Source organism: Hevea brasiliensis, chromosome 18 (genome assembly GCF_030052815.1).
Source record: "Hevea brasiliensis isolate MT/VB/25A 57/8 chromosome 18, ASM3005281v1, whole genome shotgun sequence".
Taxonomy (NCBI): Eukaryota; Viridiplantae; Streptophyta; class Magnoliopsida; order Malpighiales; family Euphorbiaceae; genus Hevea; species Hevea brasiliensis.
In genome coordinates this window covers 45,429,596-45,445,199 of record NC_079510.1, presented here as the reverse complement: position 1 = coordinate 45,445,199, position 15,604 = coordinate 45,429,596, and the positions used below count along the sequence as shown (strand labels likewise).

At 41.3% G+C, this 15,604-nt stretch overlaps 1 protein-coding gene across 1 annotated transcript; it reads right to left on the bottom strand.

Moving 5' to 3' along the window:
- Positions 1 to 11,855: 11,855 nt before the first annotated feature.
- Positions 11,856 to 14,296, bottom strand: LOC110642130 (nuclear intron maturase 1, mitochondrial). The gene has a single exon (XM_021794074.2). It carries the CDS (start codon positions 14,034 to 14,036, stop codon positions 11,982 to 11,984), a length of 2,055 nt encoding a protein of 684 aa, XP_021649766.2. The 5' UTR covers positions 14,037 to 14,296; the 3' UTR covers positions 11,856 to 11,981.
- Positions 14,297 to 15,604: the final 1,308 nt, after the last annotated feature.

Here is a 15,604-nt window from a genome sequence, read left to right as displayed (position 1 = left end):
AAGCAGAAATGCGTATCAGATGCATCAAATGAAGCACAAAATAATAAGGCCTTGAGAAATTAAATTGCAATACATGAGAAATAGATCAGCTTACCATGTTGAGAATAAATACAAATGCTTGTTGCATGATGACACTAGAAATAAAGCTATCACATAACAAGCCATGCTGTCCACCCAAATTTTCAAAAAAACAATTTGATAATATCTTTTAAGTAAAATATCACTCGGAATATACAATGAAGCTTCACAAGCAGGTTCTGCCATCCCCATAACTGTTACCATACGCATCAGCAAACAGAGACATGGTGTTCCTAGCTATCACATAAAAATAATTATAGACCTGGCTAGAACTCAAAAATCAAAATGCATGAAGATGATAAGTCTTTCAGTCTTCCTAAGTTGACAGGGCTTTGCAGTAGGAATCATAATTTACTTCACTAGAGTGTGTGCCTGTGTCAGTGCGCGCCTGTGTGCGTATGTCACGACCCAACCTATGGGCCGGACCGGCACTAGGACCTGGGCCAGCCTAAAGCCCCCGAGGCCCGTAGTAAGCCTTAACTATTCATTAACCCAACTCTAGGGCCCATTTGGGCCCAATATCAAGAAAATAAACGGACAGAGTCCGACCATAAAATGGACTTTCCAACGGGGAGTTTTCGACTCACCCGACCTGTAAACACAATAAACAATCCATTGGGGAGCTCAGCTCACCCTCCACATACTCATCAACATAATAATAAATGGGAGCTCAGCTCCCTCATCCAATCCATCAAATAGACTTAAAATATTAAGTTTACAGGTCCAACATGAATATAATATTACAGACCAATTTCAAATAATTACTGCTAACACATGCGGAAATTCTAGGAGTAATTAAAATTACACAATATTGATAAACAACCTGCGAGGTAAAAAGGCAGGTTAACCCAGAACAAAATATCCTCCTGTGGCCTGTAAAAATTTTTGAACAGGAGTGAGCGTTCGACTCAGAGAGTAAAATATCAATCTTAACTATAATCTCTATAACTATCTGAAACTAATGCAACCTGTAGAGTGAAATGCAACATACACAACATTTTCACATCATAACATCAAAAAGGTAATTTGGAGCACTCACACACCCTGTAGTATCAATCATAACATATGGGAGCTGATCCCCTATACAGCTCTCTTAAATCCAACCTGGTGCCAGCGAATTACTCAAGCTCGGACTTCCACTTAATAACCAAATCGAGGTCCCAGTAATTACTCAAGCCGTGACTACCCCTCGAAGGAACGGGTCCCGAATTACTCAAGCCGTGACTACCCCGCCCTATCCATAGTCCACACCACATCACACGCACGCCAACGCACGCACCGCTCCAAATTACCACAACAACATCCATGGTACATCATGATTATGAATGCAACATAAATCGTGCCTAGAGTTTAACTACATAAATATATGCATATAAGTGATGCATGGGCATCTTGAACATATAATAATATCGAAATTATAATTAAAATTAATATTTTACTCACGGACTTGACGACAAATTACCGTGGTGGGCGGAGGAAGAAGGTCATCTGCTCACGACAATAATATTACATTTATTTAATACAATCTCACTCAAAACAAATAAAGAAAAAGACCAATTACGTCCCTAAGTCGTAGAAAATCCCAGAGTCTCCCTATACCTAGGACCTACCCAACCCGCAAAGGGCTAAAAACGCACTTCTATGCTCACAATCCATACATCAACAGTTCAATCATATCACACAGCCCCTCCCGCCCATCAAATCAGTCATCCATCACAATACGCAAAATTTCAATTTAGTCCTTATTATTGATCATTTTTACAAAAACTGCGCAAACAAGCTCTAAAAATTATAAAACTTTGCCCCGCGGTCCTTAGCAATATTACTAAGCTATATCAAAAAGAATCGTAATTTTCTAAGCTACCCCGAATATTTTATGGATTTTTAATCCTATTTAAGCACTAGAAAATTACGTAAAAACTAGGTTGGGTTTACCTTTGCGATTCCGACTTGGGGACGCTCGGACGTCGACAATGGGGCTAGCCAAAACCTCAGCCCAATTCGGGCACTTTTCGATAGCAGTGCATGCGCCGAAATTTGCGAACCGGTCAATCGCCGAATTTCGCGAATCGAGGATACCTACACGAAGCCCATAACACGGGGTTAGTACATAAATTTTTCAGAATTTTCTAAGCTCATTTAATGCTCGGAAAAACACCGCGAAGTTAGTGAGACCCACCAAAAGCGGTGTCGGAAAATTCGAAATTTATGTCGTTGCGAAGCTCTCGGCGAATGGAGCGTGCTGGTGGCCTCGGTTTCCTCGTGGGATTCACGGTTTTCGAGAAATCTAGCCCAAAAGTCGAAATAGGCTAAAATCTTCCCGAGCAAAAATCGGACAAACCGCTCGATGGATTTCGGCGTTCTTGGTGTCTATGGAAAGCTCTCGAGTAGATGATTTTAGACACAAGACCCGGTCCAATCGGTGGCGGATCGGCCGGATTTGGCCGAGAAATCGGAGCGACGCAGCAGGAGGAGGAGAGAGAAAAGAACGAGAAAAGAGAGGGACGACGCGCGCGGGGGAAGAAAAAGGAAAGGGAGCCGGTTCGATTCGACCGGTCCGATCCGGTTCGATTCGGCCGGTTCGATTCGAAATACAAAATTTTAAATTTTTACTCTGCCTCGGACCAAAACGAGGTCCAAAATTCGAAAAAATTCCGTAAAACTCAGAAAAATACGTAGACTCCAAATATATTTTTAGTTTTGCCACGTGGTCTTTAAATTAATTTTTAAAAATCATCAAAGTTTATATTTTCGGAAAATCGAACCCGATTTTTAAAATCCGAAAAATCTCAAAAAATTCCTAAAATTTAAATAAAATTAAAATATCAAAAATACTCATAAATAATAAAATTTGGGGTGTTACATTCTTCCCCCCTTACAGAAAATTCGTCCTCGAATTTTTACACAAGGCAGAATAAAACACATGATTATGCATTGAACAAGTAAGGGTACTTGCTACGCATGTCCCGCTCTGACTCCCAGGTGCACTCTTCCACTGACTGACTCCTCCACAAAACCTTAACCATAGGGATCTGTTTGGATCTCAGCTGTCTCACTTGGTAGTCCACTATGGCTACAGGCTGCTCCTAAAATGTCAAGTTCTCTTTTAGCTCTATCACATCCATTTGCAGACATGAGAAGGATCGAATGTATTTCTGAGCATGGAGATGTGAAACACGGGATGAACGTGAGAAAGGTTGGGTGGTAGCTCCAACCGGTAGGCAACTGCTCCAGCTCTATCAGTAACCTCAAAGGTCCGATATACCGAGGTGCCAACTTGACCTTCTTTACAATTATGATGACTCCCTTCTTTGGAGAAACCTTCAGAATACATAGTCGCCTTTGCAAACTCCACATCCCTCCGTCTGGGTGCATAACTCTTACGCCGCTCGCTCGATTAAAGGAACTACCTCAAAGTGTCTTGCACTAGGTCTACATCATGCACTTTCGCTTCCCCATTTCTGTCCAACACGGAGAGACCTACACTTTCTTCCATATAATGCCTCATAGGGTGCCAACCCTATCTTTGGAGTGATAATCGTTGTTGTAGGCAAACTCCACGAGCTAGTGCTCATCCCATCGACCTCAAAATCCAAGACACTCATGCGAAGCATGTCTTCGATGTTTGGATCGTCCTTCAATTTGTCCGTGCATGCGAGGTGGAAGGTCTTGAAGTTCAATCTGTGTGCCAAGTGCCTCCTGCAACTTTCTCCAAAACCAGAAGTGAATGGGGCCCTCTGTCGGATATTATGGAAGCGGAACTCCATGCAATCGACTATTTCTCGAATATAGAGCGGGCATCTTGTGCCACGAGAATATGTAGTCTTCACGGTAAGAAGTGAGCTGATTTGGTCAAGCGGTCTACAATTACCCATATCGAATCATATCCTCGCGTGGTACGAGGCAACCGATCCACAAAATCCATAGTGATCATTTCCCACTTCCATTCCGGGATAGGGAGCTCTTGCAGCTTCACGACGGTCTCTGGTGTTCAAACTTCACCTTCGACAAGTCAAGCACTTGGACACAAAGTCTGCGATGTCTCTCTTCGTGCCATTCCACCAATAGCTATCTTTCACATCATGGTACATCTTGGTGGAACTGGATGGATCTTGCATGCTGTGTAGTGTGCCTCTTGCATGATTTCATTCCTGAGGTTGTCCACATCGGGCACACATATCCTAGAACCTTGCACTAGGGCGCCATCATTGGCAAATCCAAACTCACCACCTTCACCTTGCTGTACTCTTTCTATGATCTTCATCAATTGTTGGTCTCTGTGCTGGGAAACTCTAACTCTGTCCCTCAAGTCTGGCCTCACTGAAAAGTGAGCCAACAATACCCCCTCATCTGAAAGATCTAGGATTAGACCTTGATCCATCAACTCATGTACTTCCTGAATCAATGGTCTTTTCTCTGCTGAAATGTGCGCCAAACTGCCAGAAGATTTTCTGCTCAAGGCATCTGCCACAACATTGGCCTTCCCAGGGTGGTACTGGATGGTGCAATCATAGTCTTTCAGAAGCTCCATCCATCTCCTCTGTCTCAAGTTTAAATCCCTCTGTTGGAAGATGTACTTCAAACTTTTGTGGTCGGTGTATATCTCGCACACTTCACCATACAGATAGTGTCTCCAGATCTTTAGTGCAAAGATTACAGCCGCCATTTCCAAATCATGGGTGGGGTAGTTCTGCTCATGCCTCTTCAGCTGTCTTGAAGCATAAGCCACTACCTTTCCATTCTGCATCAACACACACCCTAGGCCAACTCTGGAGGCGTCACAATACACGGTGTATCCTTCACCACTCACAGGTAGTGTCAACACAGGGGCAGTGGTTAGACACTCCTTAAGCTTCTGGAAACTCACCTCACAGTCATCTGTCCAAATGAATGGAACATTCTTCCTGGTCAACTTAGTTAGGAGCCGCTATCCCGGAGAAATCTTGCACAAAACGCTGTAGTAGCGGCTAAACCCGAAAACTTCGCACCTCGATGTTGTAGGCCTAAGCCAATCGATTCTGACTTCAATTTTCTTGGGATCCACTTGAATACCGTCACTTGAAACCACGTGTCCCAAGAATGAGATGCTTTCTAGCCAAAATTCACATTTGAAAATTTGGCGTATGGTGCTCCCTCAAAATCTGCAACACCATCCTCAAGTGCCACACGTGTTCTTCCTCGGTCCGAGAGTATACCAGAATGTCATCTATGAATACGATGACAAAACGGTCCAAAAATGGCTTGAACACCCTGTTCATCAAGTCCATGAAGGTCTTTGGTGCATTAGTGAGTCCAAAAGACATCACCAAGAACTCATAATGACCATATCTTGTCACGAAAGCCGTTTTGGACACGTCCTCATTCCCGATTCTCAATTGATGGTAGCGACCGCAGTCTATCTTGGAAAAGAATCTAGCTCCTTGAGTGATCAAACAAATCATCGATCCGAGGAAGTGGATACTTGTTCTTCACGATCACCTTGTTCGGTATGCGTAGTCGATACACAACCTCAATGACCCATCCTTCTTTCTCACAAATAAAACAGGAGCACCCCAGGGTGAAGTGCTCGGACGTATGAAACCCTTGTCCAAAAGCTCCTGTAGTTGCTCGCTCAGCTCTTTCACTCGCGGTGCCATCCCGTAAGGTGGCATGGATATGGGGTTTGTACGGCACAACATCAATACAAAACTCTATTCCCTTCTCGTGGCAACCCCGAAGCTCTTCAGGGAAGACATCCATGAATTCTCCGACAACAGAACATTTTCCATGCCGACACCTTCTACGGATGTATCTCTCACCAATGCCAAATACCCTTGGCATCCACGCCTCAACATTTTTCCGCACTAATTGCTGACACCAAATTATATGGAGCCACGCTCCTGTCACCATCAAAGCTAAACTCTTCCACACCAGGTATGTGGAAGTATACCTTTTTGTTCCTGCAGTCTAAGGTGGCATAATGAGTTGCCAACCACCAATCCCGTGATTACATCAAAATCCACATCGGTAGAGGAACCAAGTCTGCTGGGAGGATCTTTCCATCCACTACCAATGGGCTACACGTAAAAACCATATCTACATCTATGTTGTCACTAAGTGGGTTTGCTACCGACAAAGGGCATTCTAAAGTTGTAGGGTTTCTACCCAACCTCATGGCAAACACGGGGAGACAAATGAGTGCGTAGCACCGGATCTATCAAAACACGAGCCTCATAAGAATGGACTGGAAGAATACCGCCACAATCGCATTTGAAGCTTGAGCATCCCGGTGGGTCGTGGTGAAAACCCGAGCTTGACCCTACCGAGTGGCGTAACTCGACATCGACTTCTACCTCTGACCGCCTCCAAATCCACGCCCCTTGTCCTCGGCCTGTTGGCCACCGAATCGATCGCCGCCATGTTGGAAGTACCGGATACAAGCCGAGGAACATTCGCAATGTAACCCCGTGACTCCATCCGTGGCTCGAACATGGGGCATTCTCAGCAAAGTGACCGGTTGGCCACACAAGCATACTCGATCCCATCAAACAAGGTCTGAATGTCCTCTTCCACACTGTGCACAAGGTGCCAAGGAGGATCTGAACTGCACCAGAACTATCAGACTCGAATCGTTACCACCGCTGATCCGTACTCGATCCGAATCCTCGTGGTCGGTCTCAAACCACTTCTCTTGCTCCTACCCTTTCCTCTGTAATTACCTCGCCACCACCGTCCGGAGTACCCATGGAAGGGACACCGAGGAACCCTCCGCCTGCTTTTTCTTTGCTCTTCCATTGTCATCCACAAAGATAGCTAATCTCAACTGTCTCGCTCGATCAACCACCACATCAAAAGATCGATCCGACATCATGGCTGTGTTCGCATACCTCTGTCAAGCCCCTTTAGGAACCTCTTCACCTTCATAGTTTCGTAGCTACTGCCAGAGGGGCATATCTCGCCAATTCCGTAAATGCAGAGCATATTCATCTACTGCACTGCCATTCTGTCTTAAGGCCTCAAAGGCCCACCGCTTCGATCTCTCAAGCTTTCGCACAAACCGATTGATAAAAGTTCCACAACCGAGCCCATGTCAAACCCTCCATTCGGTAACACGTAGTCATTCATCCATTGCCTAGGCATGGGCCCCATGACGTCCGCATACATTCTATCAATCTTCTATCACCAATCAGACTGCTCTCGCCGTCGCAGAATCCAAAAATCGATATGCATCGTCGACACATCATAGGTACCGACACCAACTTCTTAAAATTTATGATCTGCTTGTAAGGTTCCCTCTTGGTGCGGTGGATCGCTGCGTGGAGGGTGGACCATATCCGCGCCATCATGTCGATGGTTCTCTGCAGACCGCTAGAGTAGTCGCCATGGGGTCCATGGGACCTGTGCCATGAAAGACTGTTCTTGAGCGTGGGTAGTCGCTCTTCTACTTGAGCAGACTCTAGGCCTCCTACCCCGCCTCCTGGCAAAGCCTCATCTGTCTTGACACCTCGTCAGCACATCCGATTCTCGTGCGAGGCGGCTCTCTGCTTTCTATGCATTTTCTGAAATTCAGAAGATTAGCCCACAAAATTCAAAATTGCACATTGCACTCTATAGACTCATATTTACACACAATATATGAAGCAGAAACTAGAAGCAAAGACGACAATGCAAGACGAATATGGACCCTATTTTTCCGCATGTGACTCCTATTAGACTTTTCCCAACACTTTAGACAACTTTTCCCTAGGAATGGAGCCTAAGCTCGATACCACATTTGTCACGACCCAACCTATGGGCTGACCAGACTAGGACTGGGCCACCTAAAGCCCCGAGGCCCGTAGTAAGCCTTAACTATTCATTAACCCAACTCTAGGGCCCATTTGGGCCCAATATCAAGAAAACAAGCGGACAGAGTCCGCCATAAATGGACTTTCCAACGGAGTTTTCACTCACGACTGTAAACACAATAAACAATCCATTGGGAGCTCAGCTCACCCTCCACATACTCAACAACATAATAAAAAATCGGAGCTCATATCACTCATCCAAACCATCAAACAGACTTAAACTATTAAGTTTACAGGTCCAACATGAATATAATATTACAGACCAATTTCAAATAATTACTGCTAACACATGCGGAAATTCTAGGAGTAATTCAAATTACGCAATATTAATATACAAACTGGGAGATAGAAAGGCAGTTAACCTGAACAAAATATCCTCCGTGGCTGTAAAAATTTTTGAACAGAGTGAGCATTCGACTCGAGAGTAAAATATCAATCTTAACTATAATCTCTATAACTATCTCAAACTAATACAACTGTAGAGTGAAATGCAACATACACAACATTTTCACATCATAACATCAAAAGGTAATTTGGAGCACTCACACACCTGTAGTATCAATCATAACATATGGGAGCCGATCCTATACACTCTCTTAAATCCAACACGGTGCCGAATTACTCAAGCTCGGACTTCCACTTAATAACCAAATCGAGGGTCCCAATAATTACTCAAGCCGTGACTACCCTCAAGGAACGGGTCCCAACAATTACTCAAGCCGTGACTACCCGTCCTATCCATAGTCCACACCACATCACACGCACGCCAACGCACGCACACTGCTCCAAATTACCACAACAACATCCATGGTACATCAACAGTTATGAATGCAACATAAATCGTGCCTAGAGTTTAACTACATAAATATATGCATATAAGTGATGCATGGGCATGCTGAACATATAATAATATCGAAATTATAATTAAAATTAATATTTTACTCACAGACTTGACGACAAATTACTGTGGCGGGCGGAGGAAGAAGGTCATCGGCTCACCGACAATCATATTACATTTATTTAATACAATCTGACTCAATACAAATAAAGAAAAAGACCAATTACGTCCTAAGTCGTGCCGAAAATCCGGCAGAGTCTCCCCTATACCTAGGACCTACCCAACCTGCAAAAGGGCTAAAAACGCACTTCTATGCTCACAATCCATACATCAACAGTTCAATCATATCACACAGCCCCTCCTGGGCCCATCAAATCAGTCATCCATCACAATACGCAAAATTTCAATTTAGTCCTTATTATTGATCATTTTTGCAAAAACTGCCCAAACAAGCTCTAAAAATTATAAAACTTTGCCCCGCGGTCCTTAGCAATATTACTAAGCTATTGCAAAAAGAATCGTAATTTTCTAAGCTACCACGAATATTTTACGGATTTTTAATCCTATTTAAGTACTAGAAAATTACGTAAAAACTAGGTTCGGGTTTACCTTTGCCGATTCCGACTTCGGGGACGCGCTCAGGACGTCTGACAATGGGGGGCTAGCCAAAACCTCGGCCCAATTCGGGCACTTTTCCGTGAACGTGCATTCGCCCGAAATTTGCGATCTGGCCAATCGCCGAATTTCCGCGAATCGAGGATACCTACACGAAGCCCATAACACGGGGGTTAGTACATAAATTTTTCAGAATTTTCTAAGCTCATTTAATGCTCGGAAAAACACTGCGAAGTTCCGTGGGACCCACCGAAAAACGGTGTCGGAAAAATTCGAAATTTATGTCGTTGCGAAGCTCTCGACGAATGGAGCGTGCTGGTGGCCTCGGTTTTCTCGTGGGATTCACGGTTTTCGAGAAATCTAGCCCAAAAGTCGAAATGGGCTAAAATCTTCCCGAGCAAAAATCGGACAAACCGCTCGATGGATTTCGGCGTTCTTGGTGTCTATGGAAAGCTCTCGCCGAGTAGATGATTTTAGACACAAGACCCGGTCCAATCGGTGGCCGGATCGGCCGGATTTGGCCGGAGAAACTGGAGCGACGCGCGCGCAGGGGAGGGGAGGAGAGAGAAAAGAAAGAGAAAAGAGAGGGACGACGCGCGCGGGAGAAGAAAAAGGAAAGGGAGCCGGTTCGATTCGACCGGTCCGATCCGGTCCGGTTCGATTCGGCCGGTTCGATTCAAAATACAAAATTTTGAATTTTTACTCTGCCTCGGGACCGAAAACGAGGTCCAAAAATTCCGAAAAAATTCCGTAAAACTCAGAAAAATACGTAGACTCCAAATATATTTCTAGTTTTGCCACGTGGTCTTTAAATTAATTTTTAAAAATCATCAAAGTTTATATTTTCGGAAAATCGAACCCGATTTTTAAAATCCGAAAAATCTCAAAAAAATTCCTAAAATTTAAATAAAATTAAAATATCAAAAATACTCATAAATAATAAAATTTAGGGTGTTACAGCATATGCATGTGAACGTGTGTGTTCCCGTGTGAGTGTGTCTGTGTGTGCATGGGCATGTGTGAGTGTGTTTGCAAGTGTATGTGTCTGCAATGTGTGTGTTAGAGAGAGAAGCTGAATCTGTCACAATGGAGCCTTTGAGCTCTCACATCGATCGTGGATGTGGATGTGGATGTGGATGTGTGTGTGCGTCAGCACTTGCCTGAGTGTAAGTGTTGGTATAGTAACTCCTATATGTCTGCCTAAAGAAAAAAAGAAACAAAAGGCCTTGAGTCAGTGTAGCCTGATTGAGGTCTCATGTGGATCCTGTCAAGGACAGAGACTTCGGGTGTGGATGTGTGTGCGTGTGAGTTTATAGGTATGTGCTAAGACTCCACCCAGTCAACTGAATGAAATGTATTAATGTATTTCTTAACATTTTTTATTAGTATAGCCCATGAAGGCCTCCTCATATGATGAAAAATTATAATGTTTTTAAGGCCACTGCATTCATTGTCTGATACTGTCATAATTCATAAAGATGCATAACCTGCTCCCAACCGGCCTCTCTTTTTAATTTCTTTTCAACAAGAACATTGCATTGAATCAAAACTTTTGGTTAAAATTTTTACATTGAAAAATAAAATAATTACTAAAATTTCTGTTGCAACTACAATACGCAAGTTATTTATGATCCTTTGCTTGCCTTTCAACTGGTTCTCGACAACCTAAAACCTAAACCAAAATGCTATCTGGCGATATTTTACAGTCTAATCACTAAAATACTCAAAAGATGCGTCCAGAGGGACGGCACCACTCCATTTACCAGTTCTACCAAGTAAAGAATGAAAGGTCAGAGATGATTAAAGGAAAAGAAATGGTCAACAATGTTGGTGTCGTAGAATAATCTACACGAGTTAAAAACTAATTTGCACAATTTTACTGTAAAGTGAAAGCTACAGTCAATAAAATAGCCGCCACCTAAAACTTGATAGAGATGCTCCAGGGTATACTGGACTTACCACCGATGATAGATTATGTGAAATAGTTTTGCTTTTGATGGAAAGCTCTCTTAATTTCTGATGAGACAGGTTTGGCAATTACTAAGCTCACTCACTCAATTGATCATCAAGATCTTTGCTATGATACTGAAGGATGCTGTAACCTTCTAATGGCTATCCACTAGACTTCACTCTATTCAATGCCTGCCCTTTTTATCTAAAACCATCTCCTATTGTGTTGCTCTTTGTTGGTCTCTTGGCCTTCCTTAGCTCCTGAGTACCGGCTTGAAAATTGGAATTACTCGTAGGAGAGCAGCACTCATCCTTGCAACACCAGATTAAAATCAGTTTCCGTTAACTCCTATTTTCTGTAACCAATTTGTGTCATTTCCCGATGGGAAATCTATCTCAAATTCTATCCTTTCCAGTCTCGTCAATCTCCTATCTAAAGCTCTTATTTCTCTCCGTGCTCACATTTCCGGCTTATATTCTTTCCCAAAGTAGTCAAAAGAGAAAAAAGAGGACTCCATCAAGCTAGTACAGACACAATGCCAACCATCTACTGTAAAAGAAATTTCTGCTTGTTTCATTGTAGTTTCATAAAGATGGATAATGCCTAAAAATTCTGTTAGCCATCTATAAACTGATCTGTCATTTTTTTTTTAATTTAAAGTTCACAGCAGAATTTATGAAGCCTCATCCACCTTTTCAGAAGCATTATTTGGTTCTTTTTCGCCTCTAGATTGGTATCTTCGAATTCCAAGAGTCTTGCAATCCCAGACAATCTCAGATATCTCATCTTGAGGCAAAGTCAGACCTTGATGTTTTATTGATCTATGTAACCTGAAAAAGGATTTTGGGTCTTGTAGTTTCACGTATTCATGCAAGACCCTTTCATGATCTGGGATCCAATTCCTCGGAAATGGTGTATAATCACAAGATGGAATCAAAGACATATGGGAGAACTGAACTCCTTCAATTGCATCCACAAGTCCCATCCTCAAAAGATCAGAATATTCAGGTGCAGAATTGTTACTACTCTCCCTCAGTGGCCGACTGAGATCACGTGAAGCAATCTTGTATACCTTAGCACGTGATTTGAGCCTATACCTGGCAGCATAAAGTTTCGCCAATGAGCTACGTATCACGTAAGCACAAAATCCAACAACTTTCTTTCGATTATCAGCATATCTATACCAATCAGCCATGGTCTCAAGAAACTTGTTCATTTGGGCATTAGTATGAGCTTGACTTGAATAAAGCATTGGAGTACAAGGCAAGGGCTCTGGATCTTTATCACCCTTAACAAACTCAAGGCGCCTAAATTGACGTATACACTGTTGCAAGCTAGCAGTAACTGAAAGCAAAGTCCCCACGCCCTTTTCACTTACAATTTTGCCTCCACTTGCCGTGTAATGAAGAGTGGGGTGTATCACCCTGCGGCAAATTATATGATCCAAAAACTGAATTCCCCTGGTTATGTGTTCAATCTCAAATTTAGAATTATCCAACCTGATCCCCAACTTACTCTCACAAAACTGGATGATTTCCTTTCGAGTTTGCACTGCATCCTCTCTAGGCCCTCGAATGCCAATTAGAAAATGACCCCCATATCGAATGTAATTCATTTTCCGGGTCTTCTCTTTCCCACTAGAAGGAACAAACTCCGGCCAAGAAGGGTTATGACACCCATCATCAGTTGAATCTTTCCATATTGAGTCAAGCTTATTTGGCCTAAAGAACTTAACTATTTTCTCTTCCATCATTTGGTCCAATTCATTAAGACAAACATTAGCAAGCAAAGGACTCAAAATCCCACAATAACCATAATTGGGTATCTTCAATGCCTCCTCTGGAGCAAAATCAAAGAAAGTTCTCAACCAATATGGGTCAGGTTTTGGCTCATTCTCATTCAAAATCTTATTCTTTGTAGCCCCCTTCTTTTTCTTCCGTCTCAACTCTTCACTAACACCGCTCTTTGGTGGTTGTCGACTCCTAGTTGCCGGTTTAAGCGCAGTTTTTATCAAATTTAACACTTTCTTATCTTTAACAACCTTTTCAACACATCCCATGACAATATTAGCATCAATAGCAACAAGAAGCTCACTTATATCACCTCTCAGAAACCATAAATATCCTGCAAAATGACTCCTTATAGTCCTAATTACAGTGTGTGCATTCCTCCCAGGCCTAAACGAGTGTGACTTACTCGAAAACCGGGCTTCAAAAAAGGGCTCCAGCACCATGAGCAGCACCTCCTGAACCACCCGATCCTGAAAGCACGGATCGTCCGAATCCAGCATTGCTTTGAGCTTCGTTTTGGAGACGAGTTTCGTTAACGGCTTGTCGTTTGGGCTGCGGATGATTTGGTGGGCCTTATCATTCCATTTGAAGCGGTTGTGAACAACAGCGTTTTGGAGGGAGAGGAGAGAATGAAGGGTGTGGGACTGGAGGGCACTGCGGGGAGGGAACGTGCCCGTAACGTGAGCGCAGGAACGCTGGTAAGCGAGGACCCAGAGGTCGAGTTTTGAGAGGAAGCCGGTGACATTAGGGAAAGTGGCGTCTGGAGGTGAAGAGAAGGATTTGACCCAGAGAGAAGTGCAGATTTCGATTGGGTCTTCTTTTAGGAGAGAGTATGGATCTTGGTGAGTGGCGAGGGAAGATAAAGAGCGAAGGCAAGAGAGAGAGTTCAAGAAGGAAATGGAGGAGGGAAGGTATTTGATAAATGTTCTAAGTGACATATTTCTGGATGCTAGGTGCGGTTTAAGGGAAAAGTGCGGGTTATTTGCACGTGTGTTGGTTTTTGGGTTCAGCAGATGAGGAGGTAGGGAGTAGGGCGAAAGCGACGGAAGTAGAAGAGGGTGTGGCCGCGTCACTGGTGGTTGTTCTCGGTGACATCTCCTGCAGGGTTGCTTTAGTGGCTAATTGTTGGCACCCGGCGGGGGCTCGTTTTCAAGTACGATGCTGTGATTTTAAACGTCCCCTCGGCCACGGCTAAAATGCTCGCGTGGAAATGATTCACTATATAAGTATTTAATTACCCATTTACCCTCCTACCATAATTTACCAAATTTCTTTTCCTTGCATTGTGAGTTGGGGCGAAAAAAAAATCAATGCAGAACTGAATCTTATGTTAGGAAACAAATGAGCAAGCAATTTCCTTTATTAATTTCTGATTGAATTTTAATATACAAATCCTTTTTTATATTGACAAAAAAAGTCTAAAATTAAAAAAATTCAATTCAATTAAATTTTGAAAAGTTTAAAATTATTATAATTTAATTTTTGCAATTAAAAAATATTTTAAAATAAATAATTTCATACCAAAAATAGCATGATTTTCACAAGAATTTAAATAATTTAATAAAAAATGTCTATTGAATACCCAAAACACTCATGTTTAAGTTATATTAGTGTTTTTTTTATAAATAATGATAAAATATAAAAATAAATATATTCATTTTATTTATCGATTGTTTCAAACAATTGAATTTAAATGAATTCTATCATTTTAAAAAAATTATAAACGTATAAATTAAAATCATTTGAATTCAATTCTTATAATGGAATTAAATTTTGTTTTATTATAAGGATCATTAAAAATAGTGTGTTAATTTTGTAATTTATATAAATAATAACTAGGTGTGATTGAACAAGAATAAAGCTATAGGAGGAATATTTTAAATGCATTTAAAAAGGGTTGGGCACCCATTTAATAAAAATTGAGGGTTTTTTACCTATGAATTTTTTTTTATTAAAAAAAGTAAAATAATAATAATAATACCAAATGTGCCTTTAATATTTTAATTTTCGTTCTTTTAGATTAACTAATTTTTTTGAAGTAAGTACATTACATGTGCATCACAATGTCCATAATTTTTAATTATTTCATTTTTTACAAATAATATAAAATAAAAATACAAATTTTGATAAATTTTAAATTTATGTAAATTACAACCAATAATTTAAAAAAAATTGATAGATCAGTTATAATTCTCTTAAAAATAATTAATTATAATTAATTAATTTTATTTTTTAATTGATTGATCATTATAAATATAACCATATTTTTTGCATTTAAATGTCTTTTCATATTTTATATATATATAATTCAAATATTAGATAAACATAATTGCATTCACAATTTAATAACTTTAAAAATATTGATTATCATTTAATATATACTCTAAATACAATGTATTACCACAAAAATCAATATATATATATATATATATATATATATATATATATATATATAAATTAAAATGAACTTAATTAATTTATTGATATGTATGATTCTATATTTGGT

Bases quoted from the DNA above. Each gene is read 5' to 3' on its own strand.
- LOC110642130 (XM_021794074.2), bottom strand. From the start codon at position 14,036: ATGTCACTTAGAACATTTATCAAATACCTTCCCTCCTCCATTTCCTTC.